A 17,190-nucleotide genomic window follows, 5' to 3' on the forward strand; every position below is an offset into this window, starting at 1 on the left:
TACACAGGACCACAGTGGCTCTCCCGAGAAACCTGCGCAAGCGCGTTGCCCAAGTTCTGGATGAGACCTTTGAAGAGATCACTGAGGCCAGTTACCGCGATGTGAGAGAGCACATCAGCACCTATTCCGCATCTAGGCATGCATGCAGCCCTAACGCTCCTCGCCCCAAGAGCCCACACCGAATAACTTTCTTCCCAAAATAAAAGCCACTTACCGGGAACCTCATCTGGTGTTTGTCCTTCCCCAAGCACTGGCCGCTGCGACTGGCTACCTTCCTCCTGGCTTGAGAACAGCTCCTGGCTGCTTGCATCTAGGGATTCCAGGGTGTCTTCCTCTGCCTCAGCACACTTGCTCCCGCTTTGCTGCTCCTCCTCCTCCTCCCTTGTTGCACTGGGCTCTGAAGCGTCCATGTTGGTCTCTGAAGTGGAGGTGGGGTCGCTCCCAGCTCTTTGTAGAAACGGCAGGTCACGGGGGCAGCACCAGAGCGGTTGTTTGCCTCATGGGGTTTGCGGTAGGCATGCCATAGCTCCTTCAGTTTAATTCTGCACTGCAGTGCGTCCTGGTCATGGCCCCTTTCCATCATGTCCCTTGATATCTGCCCAAAGGTATCGTAATTCCTATGGTTGGAGCCCAGCTGGAACTGGACAGCTTCCTCCTCCCAAATACCGATGAGGTCCAGCAACTCGCCATTGCTCCATACTGGGGCTCACCTGGCATGTGGAGGCATGGTCACCTGGAAAGATTTGCTGAGAGCACTCCACGCGTGGTTGAGCAAACAGGAAAGGATTTTTCAAAATTCCCAGAGAATTTAAAGGGCGGGTCTGATGGTTGGTCACCTGAGGGCCAGGCAGTAGAGGTCAAAGTGATGACCAGAGTGGCTAGCACAGGCATTGTGGGACGCTTGTGGAGGCTGATCATAGCACACTACCAGAGTGTCCACACTGGTGCTGCGGTGCTCCAGCGGGGGCGCACGTTATTCCACTCACCAAGGTGGAGTACCAGGAGCACTGTAGCTACGGAGTCAAAGCGCTCTACGTGCCTTGCCAGTGTGGATGGGCAGTGAGCTAGTGCGGTCAGGGCTTCTTTATTGAGCTGTAACTCGCAAATGTAGCCAAGGCCATAGTCTTAAGTATAAGACAAAAAATGACAGATGGGGAAGTACAAGGAAACAGTGAGACAATGTTGGTCAGTGGTCTCAGCACATCATCAACATAACCATTGTCATGTTTTTTGTAGGCCCTGTAGAAAAGGAGAGTTTGAAGGAGGAGGATGAGCTAGTTTTGCAGATTTTATATGGAGCTCCTCCCAAGTGTGAAGGGACAGCATGGGAAAATGCACTAAGATGCTTATTTGAAAATTTAACAAGTGGGCAATGGGCAGATTGGAGGTGTGATCCAACACCTTGGTAATGAATGAGAATTGATAGGATGGGATAGGCTATGAAAGACTGAAAGTGAAAGCAAGTAGCTTATATTTCTTGGGGGAGAGAAAGGGGAGCTAGTTGAGATATGCATAGAGAGGGGAGACTGGATGCAAAGAGAGGTCAAAGCAGTGGGAGAGGAAAATTATCTTTGCAGCAGCATTGTGAATGCATATGACTGAGGCAAGATCTAGAATGTAATTAGAAACTGTATCGTAAGACATACACCTCAGAGGGCTGAATTAAGACTGCACAGAAACCTTTATTCTGGCATTTCCTATCTTTTGAGTGCTTGACTTTACAACTGTAATGTTCTCTTGGTGTGTGTGCACGCGTGCTGCTGGTTTTTATGAATGCAAACTTAGAAATTCTAACATGTGGCATCGTATTAACGCACATGGGTCATCAGCAGTGTCTGCTACATGGAACTTTGCTATTCGAGCAAAGTGACTGTTGTCATTCTCTGTGTGGAGGGGGATGAGACACTTTACCAGAGACTTTCACAGATTTTTCTGACACCAAAGGAATGATGAGATTTGGGAATCATGGGTTCCACCCCAGTCTCTGAGCGGGAGTCATGTTCTCTAGTGATAACAGACCTGTCTGCCCATTCTGCGCACCCCCCCCAGCCCCAACTTGACCCCTTCTGCTCTGTCCCCTTCAGCCTAGCCTTTTCTAAGTCCTATCTCTTGCCCACCTCTGGCTCCTCATCCTGTTTTCTTCACCTAGCTATGTCACCACTCCTCAGGCTTCCCATTCTAGTCACAACCTCTAAATGGAGCAAGGAGATTAAAGTACCACCTCCCAGAAGGCACAAAATGAGGCCTAAAAACCTGTGCCTTGCACTAATCTGCTGTTGTCATGAAATTCTTGATGGGTCCCCATACTTTAATAACATTCAGATTTATACTGAGTCTTTGGAACTTCAGGGTTCCAGCATAATTGTGTGCATATTCCCTACCTCCTACACTTAGGTGGGGAAGTCAACAAGCTCCAAGTTTCCCTCAAAATAGGATCTTTTTTTTTTTTTTTAATGGATGAATGCCTTCACCAACATAGGAACCACAGAAGACCTGGACTCAGGTTCTTCCTCTCATCTGCTCATGTGCATAGCATGTTGACATGAGTATTTGCAGTTTAGTGCTTGAACCCTGAAGTCTGTGACGTTGTATGTCTGACTGTTTACACTTTCTTTGAGGGGATGGAAATGGAAGATGCTTAAGGAGCACAATAAAGTAAATTTCACTTCAGCATGGGCTGATATGGTTAATATGTTCTTTTTAATCTAGTCAAGGACAGTAATGAATTATACTTTTGCCTCAGAGCCAGGTGGCTTTAAAATTTTGTGCTGTGGAATTTTTTAAAATCCCTTCATAGTGTGAGTAGAAATCCAAAGCTGTGGATCCAGTAACACAATTGCCTAAAAAGAAAGCAAGAATTACAGATAGATGCTCATTCTTTTGACTGTCTTTACAGTAAGTATCAAATACAGAAGATGCAGTTTTCTCTCTTGTTTCAGGTTTTTTTTTTTGGCTTTTGGACTATTCATGATTGCTCAACAATAGTGTAGTCTTGTTTTAAAATTAGAGATCTTGTTTCTTTTTCCAATAGAGGTAGGTATGGTCCAAACACTAGCGTCTGAGATAGGAACTCCCAACTTTAGACTTCTCTCCTGCTGTATTCTTGGAAAGCCCCTTTTAAAATATCTTATTTTCTATGTATATAGTTGGGATAATACTTGCCTCATTGGAATGTTGAAGATTGGTTAGCTAATTTCTGGAGAAAAACAAACCAACCTATCCTAAGTGGGTTCTTGTATTGCTTGTTTCAGATTTAGAGTCACAAAAGTAGAGCACAAATCTACATCCAAAGAGCGGAAAAGCTTGATGTCTGTTAGTGGTGTTGAAGGTGTCAATGGAGAAGTGCCTGCCACACCTGTCAAACATGGATCAGGAGAAGTTCCTGCCACACCTATCAGACAAGGAGCAGGAGGGAGAACTGGCACAGAATAACAGGTGGGTATTGAAGATTATAGACTGACATGGAAAGTGGGATCTGGTGAGAGGGTCAGATATATTCTCACTGATTTCCTTTGTTAAGATGTTAAATATGTGGCTATCCATATTCTAACACACATTGGTTAATTATAAAATGTCACAAAGAGAGAATACATCTACAAAAATGTATACACCACCTTTCAGTTACCTTGTCAAGACTAACCAGACTCTTACCCAATTATTGATTTATATTCTATATTTAAGGTTTAAATTGAAATAAATCCATTTATCTTTTATTGTCGCTTCCACAATCCAAAGAATGAAGATGTGTAAAAGAACATCTGTATTTACTCATTTTCTCTGTAAATTATTTGATTTCATTCCAGGTGCTGGTGAGGAATATGTCCTCAGTACAAAAAACACTATTACAACGGCACTAACTGGAATATACTTGGGCAGTCAGCAGAGGCACAAAGCACTGAATGGGCATGGAACCAAACTTATTTATAATGGTGGTTGTTAAAAGACTTGCAGATCACAGCCTCACAGGAATATCTGAGATGTCTATTATTTCATATAGTTTAAGTGCTGCAGTTATTGTTTCTTGTATCAGATGGTGCCATAACTGTGGAATCTTGGATACCTCTGAATGGTGCACATACCTTGTTAGGAGTACCATTTCAGATTTTTGGTGGGGAGGCAACTTTAACCATGATCTCAGGGGCTACTTAGGCACCTGAAAACTTTTTTTTTCCAGATAATAACTTAGAAATTAGCTGACAAGAGCCCTGTATCTAATTCCTATATAAGGAAAGAAAAAATACATACGAACACCAATTAAAGCCATATTTAAGTTTTTATATTTAAATTTAGAACAATAAGGAGAGAATACAGCAAGATATTCCCAATCCCAAAATTGGAATAGATCATCTGACTTTTGGAAGCATCCTACTAGGGCAAGTCTCCATGAGTTTATATTGCATCTACCTGGGATTCTAGGGGTGTTACTCTAGTACAAATAATAAGACTAGAAACTGACTTTAAACGGGAGTGAAACTGACATTTAAAAGTCACTTTCTCTTCTGTTTTAAAGGCTATTTACTTTCCAGGAGGCTCTTAAACACAACACTGCAATGATTGAGTTGTAGTTCTCACTGGAGAATACTTAAAACCAAACACCAAGAAAATTGCACATTTTAAAGTTGAGAAAAAAGTCTTGTTTATTATTTAAAGTTTGTACATATGTTTTTAAAGTTCCAGTCTGTGTTTAGACGCTGTACCTCAGTTCTGATTGCTATAAAATGGGAATAAGAATATTTGCCTGCATGCCATATGGAATTATAAGGATTAGATTGAGATATGTGGGACAGGAACTGGGCCTTCTTAGTGGTTTGTATGGTGCTTAGCACCGTTGGGGACTCCTCCTGATTTAAGGACTTTGGACCCTAGTGTAATGTTAGTCAGCTGTTGAGATGCCTGCTGGTGGTAGCTGAAGGGGACTTACCTGGTGGGTGGGATGTCAGTGGATTACAGGTCGATATCTGTGTTGGCCAGCAGCACAGACTTCATCCCCAGTGAGCTCAGCACCTGCTGGCAGAATTTGCAGCGCAGCATGGGAACACACCTGTCCTTGAAGCTGCACCCACTAGTGGACATGACAGCTCTGGACCAGAAGGGTCTGTCTCCGATCTTTTCCCAGGAAGAGGTGAGGGCGCTTCCTGCTTCTCTGAGAGCAAATGGACATAGACAATAGACATGCATAGACAATCCAGGAAGTTTTTGGAAAGCGTAGGGGACAATTTCCTGGTGCAAGTGCTAGGGGAGCCAACTAGGGGGAGCACTTTTCTTGACCTGCTGCTCACAAACCGGGTAGAATTAGTGGGGGAAGCAAAAGTGGATGGGAATCTGGGAGGCAGTGACCATGAGTTGGTTGAGTTCAGGATCCTGATGCAGGGAAGAAAGGTAAGCAGCAGGATACGGACCCTGGACTTCAGGAAAGCAGACTTTGACTCCCTCAGGGAACAGATGGCCAGGATCCCCTGGGGGACTAACATGAAAGGGAAGGGAGTCCAGGAGAGCTGGCTGTATTTCAAGGAATCCCTGTTGAGGTTACAGGGACAAACCATCCCGATGAGTCGAAAGAATAGTAAATATGGCAGGCGACCAGCTTGGCTTAATGGTGAAATCTTAGCGGATCTTAAACATAAAAAAGAAGCTTACAAGAAGTGGAAGGTTGGACATATGACCAGGGAAGAGTATAAAAATATTGCTCGGGCATGTAGGAAAGATATCAGGAGGGCCAAATCGCACCTGGAGCTGCAGCTAGCAAGAGATGTCAAGAGTAACAAGAAGGGTTTCTTCAGGTATGTTGGCAACAAGAAGAAAGCCAAGGAAAGTGTGGGCCCCTTACTGAATGAGGGAGGCAAGCTAGTGACAGAGGATGTGGAAAAAGCTAATGTACTCAATGCTTTTTTTGCCTCTGTTTTCACTAACAAGGTCAGCTCCCAGACTGCTGTGCTGGGCATCACAAAATGGGGAAGAGATGGCCAGCCCTCTGTAGAGATAGAGGTGGTTAGGGACTATTTAGAAAAGCTGGACGTGCACAAGTCCATGGGGCCGGACGAATTGCATCCGAGAGTGCTGAGGGAATTGGCGGCTGTGATTGCAGAGCCCTTGGCCATTATCTTTGAAAACTCGTGGCGAACGGGGGAAGTCCCGGATGACTGGAAAAAGGCTAATGTAGTGCCCATCTTTAAAAAAGGGAAGAAGGAGGATCCTGGGAACTACAGGCCGGTCAGCCTCACCTCAGTCCCTGGAAAAATCATGGAGCAGGTCCTCAAAGAATCAATCCTGAAGCACTTAGAGGAGAGGAAAGTGATCAGGAACAGTCAGCATGGATTCACCAAGGGAAGGTCATGCCTGACTAATCTAATCGCCTTTTATGATGAGATTACTGGTTCTGTGGATGAAGGGAAAGCAGCGGATGTATTGTTTCTTGACTTTAGCAAAGCTTTTGACACGGTCTCCCACAGCATTCTTGTCAGCAAGTTAAGGAAGTATGGGCTGGATGAATGCACTATAAGGTGGGTAGAAAGCTGGCTAGATTGTCGGGCTCAACGGGTAGTGATCAATGGCTCCATGTCTAGTTGGCAGCCGGTGTCAAGTGGAGTGCCCCAGGGGTCGGTCCTGGGGCCCGTTTTGTTCAATGTCTTCATAAATGATCTGGAGGATGGTGTGGATTGCACTCTCAGCAAATTTGCGGATGATACTAAACTGGGAGGAGTGGTAGATACGCTGGAGGGGAGGGATAGGATACAGAAGGACCTAGACAAATTGGAGGATTGGGCCAAAAGAAATCTAATGAGGTTCAATAAGGATAAGTGCAGGGTCCTGCACTTAGGATGGAAGAATCCAATGCACCGCTACAGACTAGGGACCGAATGGCTCGGCAGCAGTTCTGCGGAAAAGGACCTAGGGGTGACAGTGGACGAGAAGCTGGATATGAGTCAGCAGTGTGCCCTTGTTGCCAAGAAGGCCAATGGCATTTTGGGATGTATAAGTAGGGGCATAGCGAGCAGATCGAGGGACGTGATCGTTCCCCTCTATTCGACACTGGTGAGGCCTCATCTGGAGTACTGTGTCCAGTTTTGGGCCCCACACTACAAGAAGGATGTGGATAAATTGGAAAGAGTACAGCGAAGGGCAACAAAAATGATTAGGGGTCTAGAGCACATGACTTACGAGGAGAGGCTGAGGGAGCTGGGATTGTTTAGTCTGCAGAAGAGAAGAATGAGGGGGGATTTGATAGCTGCTTTCAACTACCTGAAAGGGGGTTTCAAAGAGGATGGCTCTAGACTGTTCTCCATGGTAGCAGATGACAGAACGAGGAGTAATGGTCTCAAGTTGCAGTGGGGGAGGTTTAGGTTGGATATTAGGAAAAACTTTTTCACTAAGAGGGTGGTGAAACACTGGAATGCGTTACCTAGGGAGGTGGTAGAATCTCCTTCCTTAGAGGTTTTTAAGGTCAGGCTTGACAAAGCCCTGGCTAGGATGATTTAACTGGGACTTGGTCCTGCTTTGAGCAGGGGGTTGGACTAGATGACCTTCTGGGGTCCCTTCCAACCCTGATATTCTATGATTCTATGGATCCCAAGACCCACTTATCTGCTCCTAGCCCCACCATCCTTCTTCAGCTCCCCTTACCTCAGGATCCGTGCCCTGGGGACTGTTGCCCACTCACTACTCCCTCAGGACGCAGCCCTATGCCCTCATCTCTCTCTCCCTGTGGAGAATGACTCCCCTTTCCCACTCCCAGCACCCCCTGCTCCCTCTCTCCTTCCCACCATCACTATAGGGGACTCTGTGCTCCCTCCTCACCACTGGAGACCCTCGCTTCTTCCCCCCCAACCACCACTGGGGACCCTGTGCTCCCTCCTCCCACCCTGACTGACCCCTTCCTTGCCTGCCCCACCCCTAGGGGCCCTGCTCCTCCCAGGGGCCAACCCCCTTCTCTTTGCCTTGGGCCAGTTAAGTTGTCTGTGTCGGTCCTGCTGTCATTTGACCCCAGTGGTCTAGGCTGTGGGAGCCCCTCATTTTCCAAGCTTTTAGACTCAGCTTGAATCCCCATCCTTGCATCCTGTTGGAAGAGAGCGGCTGCTGATTAGAGGAGGGGGCGGGATGGGGTGAGCTACCACAGTGTAGAAAACTTGACTGCGGGAGCCAGAGAACCCTGGCTCCTGAAGGAGGGGACCTGGGTGTGTGTCATGGCAGGTAAGAGCTCTGCCTGGGGCTAGGGTGTGCGCCATGAGCAGACCTCTGGTATGAAATGGGATGAAATGTTGCCCCTGCTTGTGTTGGTAACTCTTGGTGTTTTAGTGGCTATTGCTGCAATGACCTACACAAAGTGACCTACAAAGGACTTCCATTTAAAAAATGGACTTTGCCCTTTTTGCTTTTTTATGCGATAAAATGGTGGCTTGAACACTTTTTTTATTTTAACTTTTAAAAAGTGTTTTTTCTTTCTTCCCTTTAGGGTCGACCTCTGCCAGCTAACCTGAGGTGATAACTTGATTCTACACTAGGGATTAATCTTGATTCCTTTTCCTAGTCTAACCAAACTCTCGGTTCTCATCTTTGTTTCTTGACTCTGACTCATGTTTCACTGGTTCTCCTGTCTCCATAAAGTCTTCCAGGATAAGACAAGGTTGGGAACACTTAACGTGCATGCAGGGTTTTTAAGTTTTTGTTTAATAAAAAAGAAATCCAGGCTTTCTAATATATCTCATGAAGCAGCAAGAAAAGGACATACAACATTAAAGTAAAAATTGAGTTCCAGTACATTTGGAAGGTTACTATAAAATAGACTTATTTCAAACCTATACAAAATGATAACGAGACATGTTTTGTATTTCTTTAATCTTTTTGATAGCATAAAACTTGATAGTTTTGCAAGTCCATTTGTTAAATAAAACAGTATTGCTGCATATTACCTGAGCTGTTTTCTAAAATTTACTGTATCTTTTAAATTTAAAAATAGACTACTCTAGGAATGCATGATACTGCTATAGCTTTGCTAGAAACTTTGAATGTCCATCTAAGGCAACCTTGTGTAGAATCTCCCATAGGATTTAAGTGGTTGCTCACTATTGAAAACAGAAATAATATGGGTAGTGGAGGAGGGACTCAGTGGAAACTTTTGTAAAGTTCATGCCAGTCTGATATAACTGTTTTGTAAATCATCTGGGAAAGAGCCTAATCCAGTGTTAGGCCATAATCAGGTCTTGACTGATGGCTAAAACACTTTTCCCTAACATAGTTATAGACCCCTGTTTTTTTCTGTTCATACTGGCAAAAAGCTGTTCTAATATAAATTGAATCAAAATCCTATTTCACAGTTGTGTTTAAGAAAATTGAAGCAATAGTAATTTCAGGAATGTAACCCACATATTCCTTTTACTATCTCCTAAGAAAATATCCTGACTTACTGAAACTGAACAGAGATAGGTACCTGTTCAGAGTTTTTTGTCACTGCAGCCAGTAAACATATGTTGATGAAATACATTCACATCTAGAGAATTTTGACCCTGATCCTCCTCTACAGTAAAAGAGGACTTCATGCAGTTGCAGGACAGGGAGGCGCAAAGGCATCGTAAAAGCTATGCACCAGCTGCCCACAGCATGAAGGGGACATTTCTGGCTGCTCGAGATCACTGGAAAATGGCAGAGGCAACTCTGTGCCCTGACATCAGCAGCAGGGTTTGGGCTGGTGTAGGAGCTGTTGCAGCAGCGCTGTGCCACTTGAGGATTCCTGTATGCTGGGGGCATTCCTGCTTTATGGCAGTTTTGTGCAGTATTGCCAACAGTTGCCCTAATATCCTTGAAGTTTTCCCTCAGCTTAAACTGCCTGTAGCCAGCATATTCTCAGCACTTTTTTGAAGTGAGCCCTGCAGTTGCACATCTTAGGCTTGAGTGTCAATGCTGACTGCCTTCCTGGAAGTCAGAGTTTATTCCCAGCATAGCAATCTGTTCCACCAATTTAATTTATTTTGAAAGTAAAAGTTTACTTGGCATATAAGAAAAAAGAGAAAATAAAAACTTTAAAGCAGAATATAAACATAACTGGTCTAAATATTGCAGATAGCATAGCGAGCTCAGACCTTGCATTTGGATTGCAATCTATTGGATAAATAAGATTAAAAACTTCACATGGTAGAAAGTTCAATATCTGTAGTTAGTGTCCTCCTTTCTCTTCTCCCCCTCCAACTGAATTCCCATTGCCCTGTGGAGCTTTTTCTAAGATGTTTAAAATTTGTGGTTGGCATGTTTGGACATTCTCGTTTGTTACCTTAAATGTAGATAGTCATCCTATGGTTATGTATGAGCTGCCAATGTGATATGGCTGTGAAAAAAGCTAATGCGGTTTTGGGATGGATCAGGAGAGGTATTTCCAGTAGGGATAAGGAGGTTTTAGTACCATTATACAAGGCACTGGTGAGACCTCACCTAGAATACTGTGTGCAGTTCTGGTCTCCCATGTTTAAAAAGGATGAATTCAAACTGGAACAGGTGCAGAGAAGGGCTACTAGGATGATCTGAGGAATGGAAAACTTGTCTTATGAAAGGAGGCTCAAGGAGCGTGGCTTGTTTAGCCTAACTAAAAGAAGGTTGAGGGGAGATATGATTGCTCTCTATAAATATATCAGAGGGATAAATACCAGAGAGGGAGAGGAATTATTTAAGCTCAGCACCAATGTGGACACAAGAACAAATGGGTATAAACTGGCCACCAGGAAGTTTAGACTTGAAATCAGACGAAGGTTTTTAACATCAGAGGAGTGAAGTTTTGGAATAACCTTCCAAGGGAAGCAGTGGGGGCAAAAGATCTATCTGGCTTTAAGATTCTACTTGATAAGTTTATGGAGGAGATGGTATGATGGGATAACGTGAATTAATTGATCTTTACATATTCATGGTAAATAGGTCTAATGGCCTCTGATGGGATATTAGATGGGTGGGATCTGAGTTACCCAGGAAAGAATTTTCTGTAGTATGTGGTTGGTGAATCTTGCCCATATGCTCAGGGTTTGGCTGATTGCCATATTTGGGGTCGGGAAGGAATTTTCCTCCAGGGCAGATTGGAAGAGGCCCTGGAGGTTTTTCACCTTCCTCTGTAGCATGGGGCATGGGTCACTTGAGGGAGGCTTCTCTGCTCCTTGAAGTCTTTAAACCATGATTTGAGGACTTCAATAGCTCAGACATAGGTGAGGTTTTTTGTAGGAGTGGGTGGGTGAGATTCTGTGGCCTGTGTTGTGCAGGAGGTCGGACTAGATGATCAGAATGGTCCCTTCTGACCTTAGTATCTATGAATTTATGAACCACATAGTCTCTGTTGCACCATATTTAATTAAAATCCTAAAAACCTTGTATAACTTCTTCCCAATCTCCATGAATACAAAAAAGGCACCTTCCCATTTCAAAGTATCCCTTTGAAGTTTAGCTATTTAAATTGAATACATGCCTGCTTCATCCTAAAGCTAATTATGGAATCTGTTATCTTTAACATTTTCTTAAAGGTGTCTTCACACTTGGTAAGGCAACTCTCATCCTTTTATGTATTTATATATTTTCCACTCCATTCATCCGATGAAGTGGGTTCTAGCCCACGAAAGCTTATGCCCAAATAAATTTAATTTCTAAGGTGCTGCAAGGACTACTCATTGTTTTAGCAAGTTAATTATTTTCCACCCTCAGATAACCGTTGTTTACTGGTTTAAGATTGACAGATAACACAGTACTTTAGAGACAGCACTAACCTTACTAAATGAACAACAAATGCAATTCAGATCGGATAGTCCATGTGCTGCAAGCAAATGCTAATCATTTTTTATTAGGGGAAAAAAATCTATAAATCACAGTACAGATAAACTAGATACAACCATAACAGGATTTATAGAAATCCAAAAGATAAGTAGGTATAATCATTATCACACCCACTAATGAGTGTCATCTTAAACTTTCAGCACCAGAGCACCACAGAGAAGTGATATAATTAAGGTAGATATATATGCTCTTTGAATGTCTTTTGTAATAGATTACTTACTTGGTAAAATTCTCATCTCTGCACAGGACAAGGTTAAAATTTTAGGAATGTCATTTACATTTATGTAAAAAAAGGCATTTTTCAAATTTTGAACATATCATAGAATCATAGGCCTGGAAGGGACCTCAAGAGGTCATCTAGTCCAGTCCCTGCACTCAAGGCAGGACTAAGTATTATCTAGACCATCCCTGACAGATGTTTGTCCAAATTGCTCTTACAAATCCCCAGTGATGGAGATTGCACAACCTCCCTAGACAATTTATTTCAGTGCTTAACCACTCTGACAATTAGGAAGTTTTTCCTAACGTCCAACCTAAGCCACCCTTGGAGCAATTTAAGCCCATTGCTTCTTGTCCTATCCTCAGAGGTTAAGAACAATTTTTCTCAGGTTTTCTGAGAACACTTAAGTTACTCTGATATGCATTAAAATTTTAGCACAGGTAAATCTGCCAGGTTCACTTAAAAAAATAAAAAACAAGCCCACATCTATCTCTTTCCCTTTTTTAGTATAATTTCAGCTTTAAAATACATAAATGAAAATTGTTCATAATAAATAAAATGCACCCTAACTAGCACCAGTGTTGTCACAGATTCTGTACTTGGGTGTGTGCTCTACTGCCATTTTCTGACTCCAATGTCTTTGCCATCACCAGATGACCTATTTATGCTAAGGCAACAAGAAGGAAGAGAAAACGCACCGAGAAGAGGAGAAGACACAGAGTAAGGAATGTAAATGAACACTAAAACTCATGTGACTCTTCTCTATAGATTGACTTCCTAAAGTCTGTTAGAAATATTGATCTGTATTCTTGCTCGTTGTACTGTGGATCAAGCAAATCTGAATTCTGTGGAAGGGCTCACCCTACATTCCTGTGCGTAGTTTAGTCATTCACAGTCAGGTTGTTAAACCCGGTATAATGGAAAGGTATGCATACAGGTTTTTTTTTTTTTCAGTTAATTGTAAGTTTACTTGTAAGGCATCTGCTATTGATTTAAAGTTCTGTTAATCTAAATACAAGGCAATTACTTACATTTGAGCATGCTGGGAAAAGCCTGCACACATACTATTCACTATATTAAACTAATATCTTGTGCTATCTTCTCCAGTCTGAGGACCCTTCTCCCAAATTCTGTGTTGTCTAGACACTCTGTGTGTGTGTGTGTGTGTGTGTGTGTGTGTGTGTGTGTGTGTGTGTGTTAGAGTAACCTGTAAATTGCCTTAATCTGTCTGTTGCCAGTGACCCTCTGGGCCCTTATAGCAGCCAGGAATTTGCCAGATACAGGAACATTCCTGATCTTGCACTCTTTTCCTCACCAGAGCCCCTCTAGCTGGAATTAAGGTTGGCCTAGGAGCTCAGTGATCAGGAGATCATTCAGTGGCCAGTTAAGTTGGACTCTGAGTGCACAAAACAATCTGAAGTGGTGCAGAGCAGCTCCAATATACCAGTGAATCAGGCCACTTGTCGTGAGTGACATTCCATTGCATTGTCAACAATGTACTTAAAGTAACTTTTGTAAAGGAAAACCAAGTCTGTCAGTTTTATTGTGGGGTAAATAGTTTTGTTTCTGTTGCAGATGGAGTTTTTAGAAGTGTGTTTGATAACATGTTGCTGAAACTGAAAACTTAGGAAATGTATTATTATAGGAAATGTATTTATGTCACTGTAGCTCTTTATAGTTTCTGTGAAGGAGTCTATGCAAGGGTAGGTCCTAAGCACTTAAGATTTGTAGCCAATAAAACATTTCCAGTCACTGACAGTGTTGCATCCTGTGGTCAGCAGCCTATTTGTTTGCCTTCTTCTTACAAAGAAAAACGTATGTAACCCTTGGGGAAAACAAAAGTTCTTCCACCAGAACTTCCTCACTGCTGTGTCCAAATTTAAAATATTTAATTAGCTCAGCAATGTAAACAATGGAAAACATAGGCAAGTTGTATTATATGGGGACAGCTTTATCCTTTATTTCCAAATAAGAAACTTATGGCATGGTGGCTGTCATGGTTATCGGGATAACATCACACTTGATCACTGTCTGGTCTCTGAGTATACCCTTCACATCCTGAGCCTCGTGTTTACTTCCCATGGGGTGGTGATTCTCTCCCATTTAGAATGGGGCATTGAATCAAGCATGCTTATGCCAGCAGGTCCAACTACATTCAGCACCTGCTGGTCTTCTTTTGGGAGCTTGTTACCAGTGGCAAATACAATGACCAAACAGCCTTCTGAAAACAAAAGAATTTTTTAATCTTAACAGTTAGCAGCAAAGTAAAACATGAGAGAGAGGATTTTTAAACAACAAAAGGCCTACATGCTGTCTGTCCTGTCTAAGCGCTTTCACTCTGCAAGAGGGGCCTAGAAAGGCCTAGCTTTGTCAGACGCCATGACAGGTGTCTGTGGGTGTCAGTCTGTTTCCCCTGAACAGCTTCCCGATAACTGCCTAACTGTTGGCCAGAGAATCTTTTTAATCAGTCTTCTCACATTCCTGTGCTTGAACTCTGCTGCTCAAAACCAATTTGGTGGGCTCCATTGGAAGTCAAACCCATCACTTCTGAGCCAATTGCCCTGCCATTGTCCTCTCTCTCTCTCTCTCTCTCACTCACACAGAGTTTTTGTTGAGGAATGTATGATCTTGAGTCATTGTTTTGCCTTCCTACTTGTTTTTTTTACAACAGCCTGCTATTAAACTAAGACTACATCATATAGTAAACTTTCCTGACAACAATCAAACATATAGCACACAATACAGTATTCAAATATTATAGAGCAGCCCCATGTCCTTCAGAGTGTCTGTCTCTGAAAATAGATACCCTCAATCCATTTGTGCCAACTATTAAGCCATAATATCCGCGTCCTTTCTTATCTTCATATTTTGAGTGCGACTCTCTGATACACAAAATCAGTGACTGTTAAGCAGTGCTAATTGTTGTTTGTGTCTACTTGCCATGATTAATTACCACTTTGCCTTAGAAATGATCTGTTAATTGGGAGCATTTGTGATATTTTGGCAGACTTTGCTGTATAACAGAAACTGAAAAGTGACACTTTTGCTATAATGCGTGCCTAACAAGAATACACATCAATCTGTAGCTTTAATGCATGTCAATAGGGATTGTACTAAATCATGAGAAAACTATAAAGCCGTTTATTATGCTTCACAAACTTCTTGTAAATGTCTTTGTAACTGATTCATGTTTTAAATAAATGCTGTGTTTTTGTAGCTGTGTCGGTCCCAGGATATTAGAGACACAGTGTGGGTGAGGTTGTATCTCTTGGACCAATTCTGTTGAAGAGAGAGACAGAAGTTGGTCCAATAAAAGATATTACCTCACCCACCTTGTCTTTTTAAATGAATACTGTCCATCTTCTTTAGTCGGAATAAGTGCTCTAATTTTTTTCTTTATCTCTGAAAGTCAGGTTCTCCATCAGCGCATGTATTTTTAATTATCAATATGTGTAACAGCAAAAGATTTTCCCCTGGCTATCATTTCACATGCCCCATAGGTTGCCACTTAAAGTTTAGGAATGAGGCACATTGGTGGGTTATTGTAGCAGTATTGCGAAGCCCAGATGTTCAAAAATCATGAGTTAGGCTCATCAAAAATCATGAGATTATGTAAAAATAATAGATTAGATGTTTATTTGCCTTCTGCTTTTTGAGCCTTCAGGGTGCATTGGAGGTCACATTTTGAAGCTTTCTCCCTAGCCATGGGAGCTAGAAACTTACTTTTTCTTTAAGAATGAAGGCTGAAATCATCACACATCCCTTGACTCCAGGAGCTGAGGCTTAAGGAAAACAATTATCATGAGACTCATGAGAGTTGGCAACACTGTATATAGGGAAGTTTACACTACTGACTGTGCTCTACTTGATCCGTAGGTGGCAGATGTAGTCCAGACATCTCAGACCTACAAGAGAAACCAATTATTTTTGTCAATTCTAAATAAAATTAAGTCTTTTAACAAATGTTTTATTTATAGTTTTCAAGAACTGAGTTCCAAAAGTAACTTTTATCTGAGTCCGACTGCTATTTGTGAATAAATCCAAAGATTTAATAGATTTTTTTCATTATTAGTGTAAATAAGATTTCTTGCTTCACTCAGATTTAACTCAAACTACCAATATAATCTTAAAATTACTAAAAGAGACACTTAAATTGATAATCCTTGGCCTACCATGTTTTCCCCTTAGGTTTGCAGATATCACTCTTTTCATGAACAGCTCTACAGCATACTAAAATGTATGCAGAAGGAATTTAAATCGTGCCAGTATATTAATTTCAGAATTCCAGGATATTGTGAGAATAGGTAACTGAAGTGTATATATGTGACAGTATTTTTAATATTAAAATTATTGGATGAAAATGTGGACTCTAGAGTAAAAGTTGTTTTGTACTTACACAGCCAACTAAACAGTTGATTGTTTTGAATATGAAGATGCACAATTGTAGAGTATCCCAAAAACTGAGATTTTATTCTGATGGGAGCACATGTTAGTAATATGTGGTTTAACACAGCGAATAAATATGCTCAAAAGAGTGAAAATGTTAATATATGCTATTTTTTACTTAATTTAAAAATAGTTGCTATTTTGATTCCATTAGAAATATGCAAAATTTTTATCCAGTACATTCAACATGTAAAATCTTATTAGTTGAGATTATCTAGTAATTATTTAACATGAATTTCTAATTATGTACATAAGGCTGATGTTTGTGGGAAGTAAAATGTGTATTGCCACTTTAAGAAAAAAAAATGTGGTAAATGTGTGATCTTATTGCATGCAAGTGGTACAAACATTGTCGTCATCAAAAAAAAAATAAACTTTATGAAATCAGTTTTTCTTAATCTTGCACATCAACTGAATTTTTAACAATATGGTTTGTATAAGACTTGTACTACCAAAGTAGTAAAAAAATAAATAAAATAAACTCATTCTTAAACTCCCTTGTGTTCCTGTTTTAAAAAACCTTAATTCTTAAAAATATATACATGCTGTGTATTTGTAGCTATTGTGTTTGCACTATAGTGAAATTGTGGGGTGGCAAGGAATTTATGCCACACTTTCACTTTTGCAAGAGCTGCTTAAAACTTCTGCAGATCCTTTTTTGATCTATATTTAACCTAGGAAGACCGATGACATAGCGCTTTAAACCTAAGACTTGAAGAATCAGTGTC

General features: G+C 41.7%; 1 protein-coding gene across 12 annotated transcripts in view; it reads left to right on the forward strand.

The window, feature by feature from the left end:
* RELL1 (RELT like 1) overlaps positions 1-17,190 on the forward strand; it is a 109,582-nt gene that overhangs the window by 37,417 nt on the left and 54,975 nt on the right. For 4 of the 12 annotated variants that reach the window (XR_006281133.1, XR_006281132.1, XM_043513980.1 and 1 more), the window contains exon 6: positions 3,252-3,435. Coding sequence is in view for 9 of the 12 variants with exons in the window: in XM_043513980.1 (XP_043369915.1) it covers positions 3,252-3,432 (181 nt within the window). In the remaining 3 variants the exon portion in view is untranslated. Of the gene's footprint in view, positions 1-3,251; positions 3,436-3,803; positions 4,201-8,449; positions 8,476-11,936; positions 11,971-12,651; positions 13,062-16,212; positions 16,956-17,190 lie in introns of those variants that run through there. The other 8 variants (XM_043513981.1, XM_043513986.1, XR_005292546.2 and 5 more) reach the window with 7 other exon arrangements.

Source organism: Dermochelys coriacea, chromosome 4 (genome assembly GCF_009764565.3).
Source record: "Dermochelys coriacea isolate rDerCor1 chromosome 4, rDerCor1.pri.v4, whole genome shotgun sequence".
NCBI lineage: Eukaryota > Metazoa > Chordata > Testudines > Dermochelyidae > Dermochelys > Dermochelys coriacea.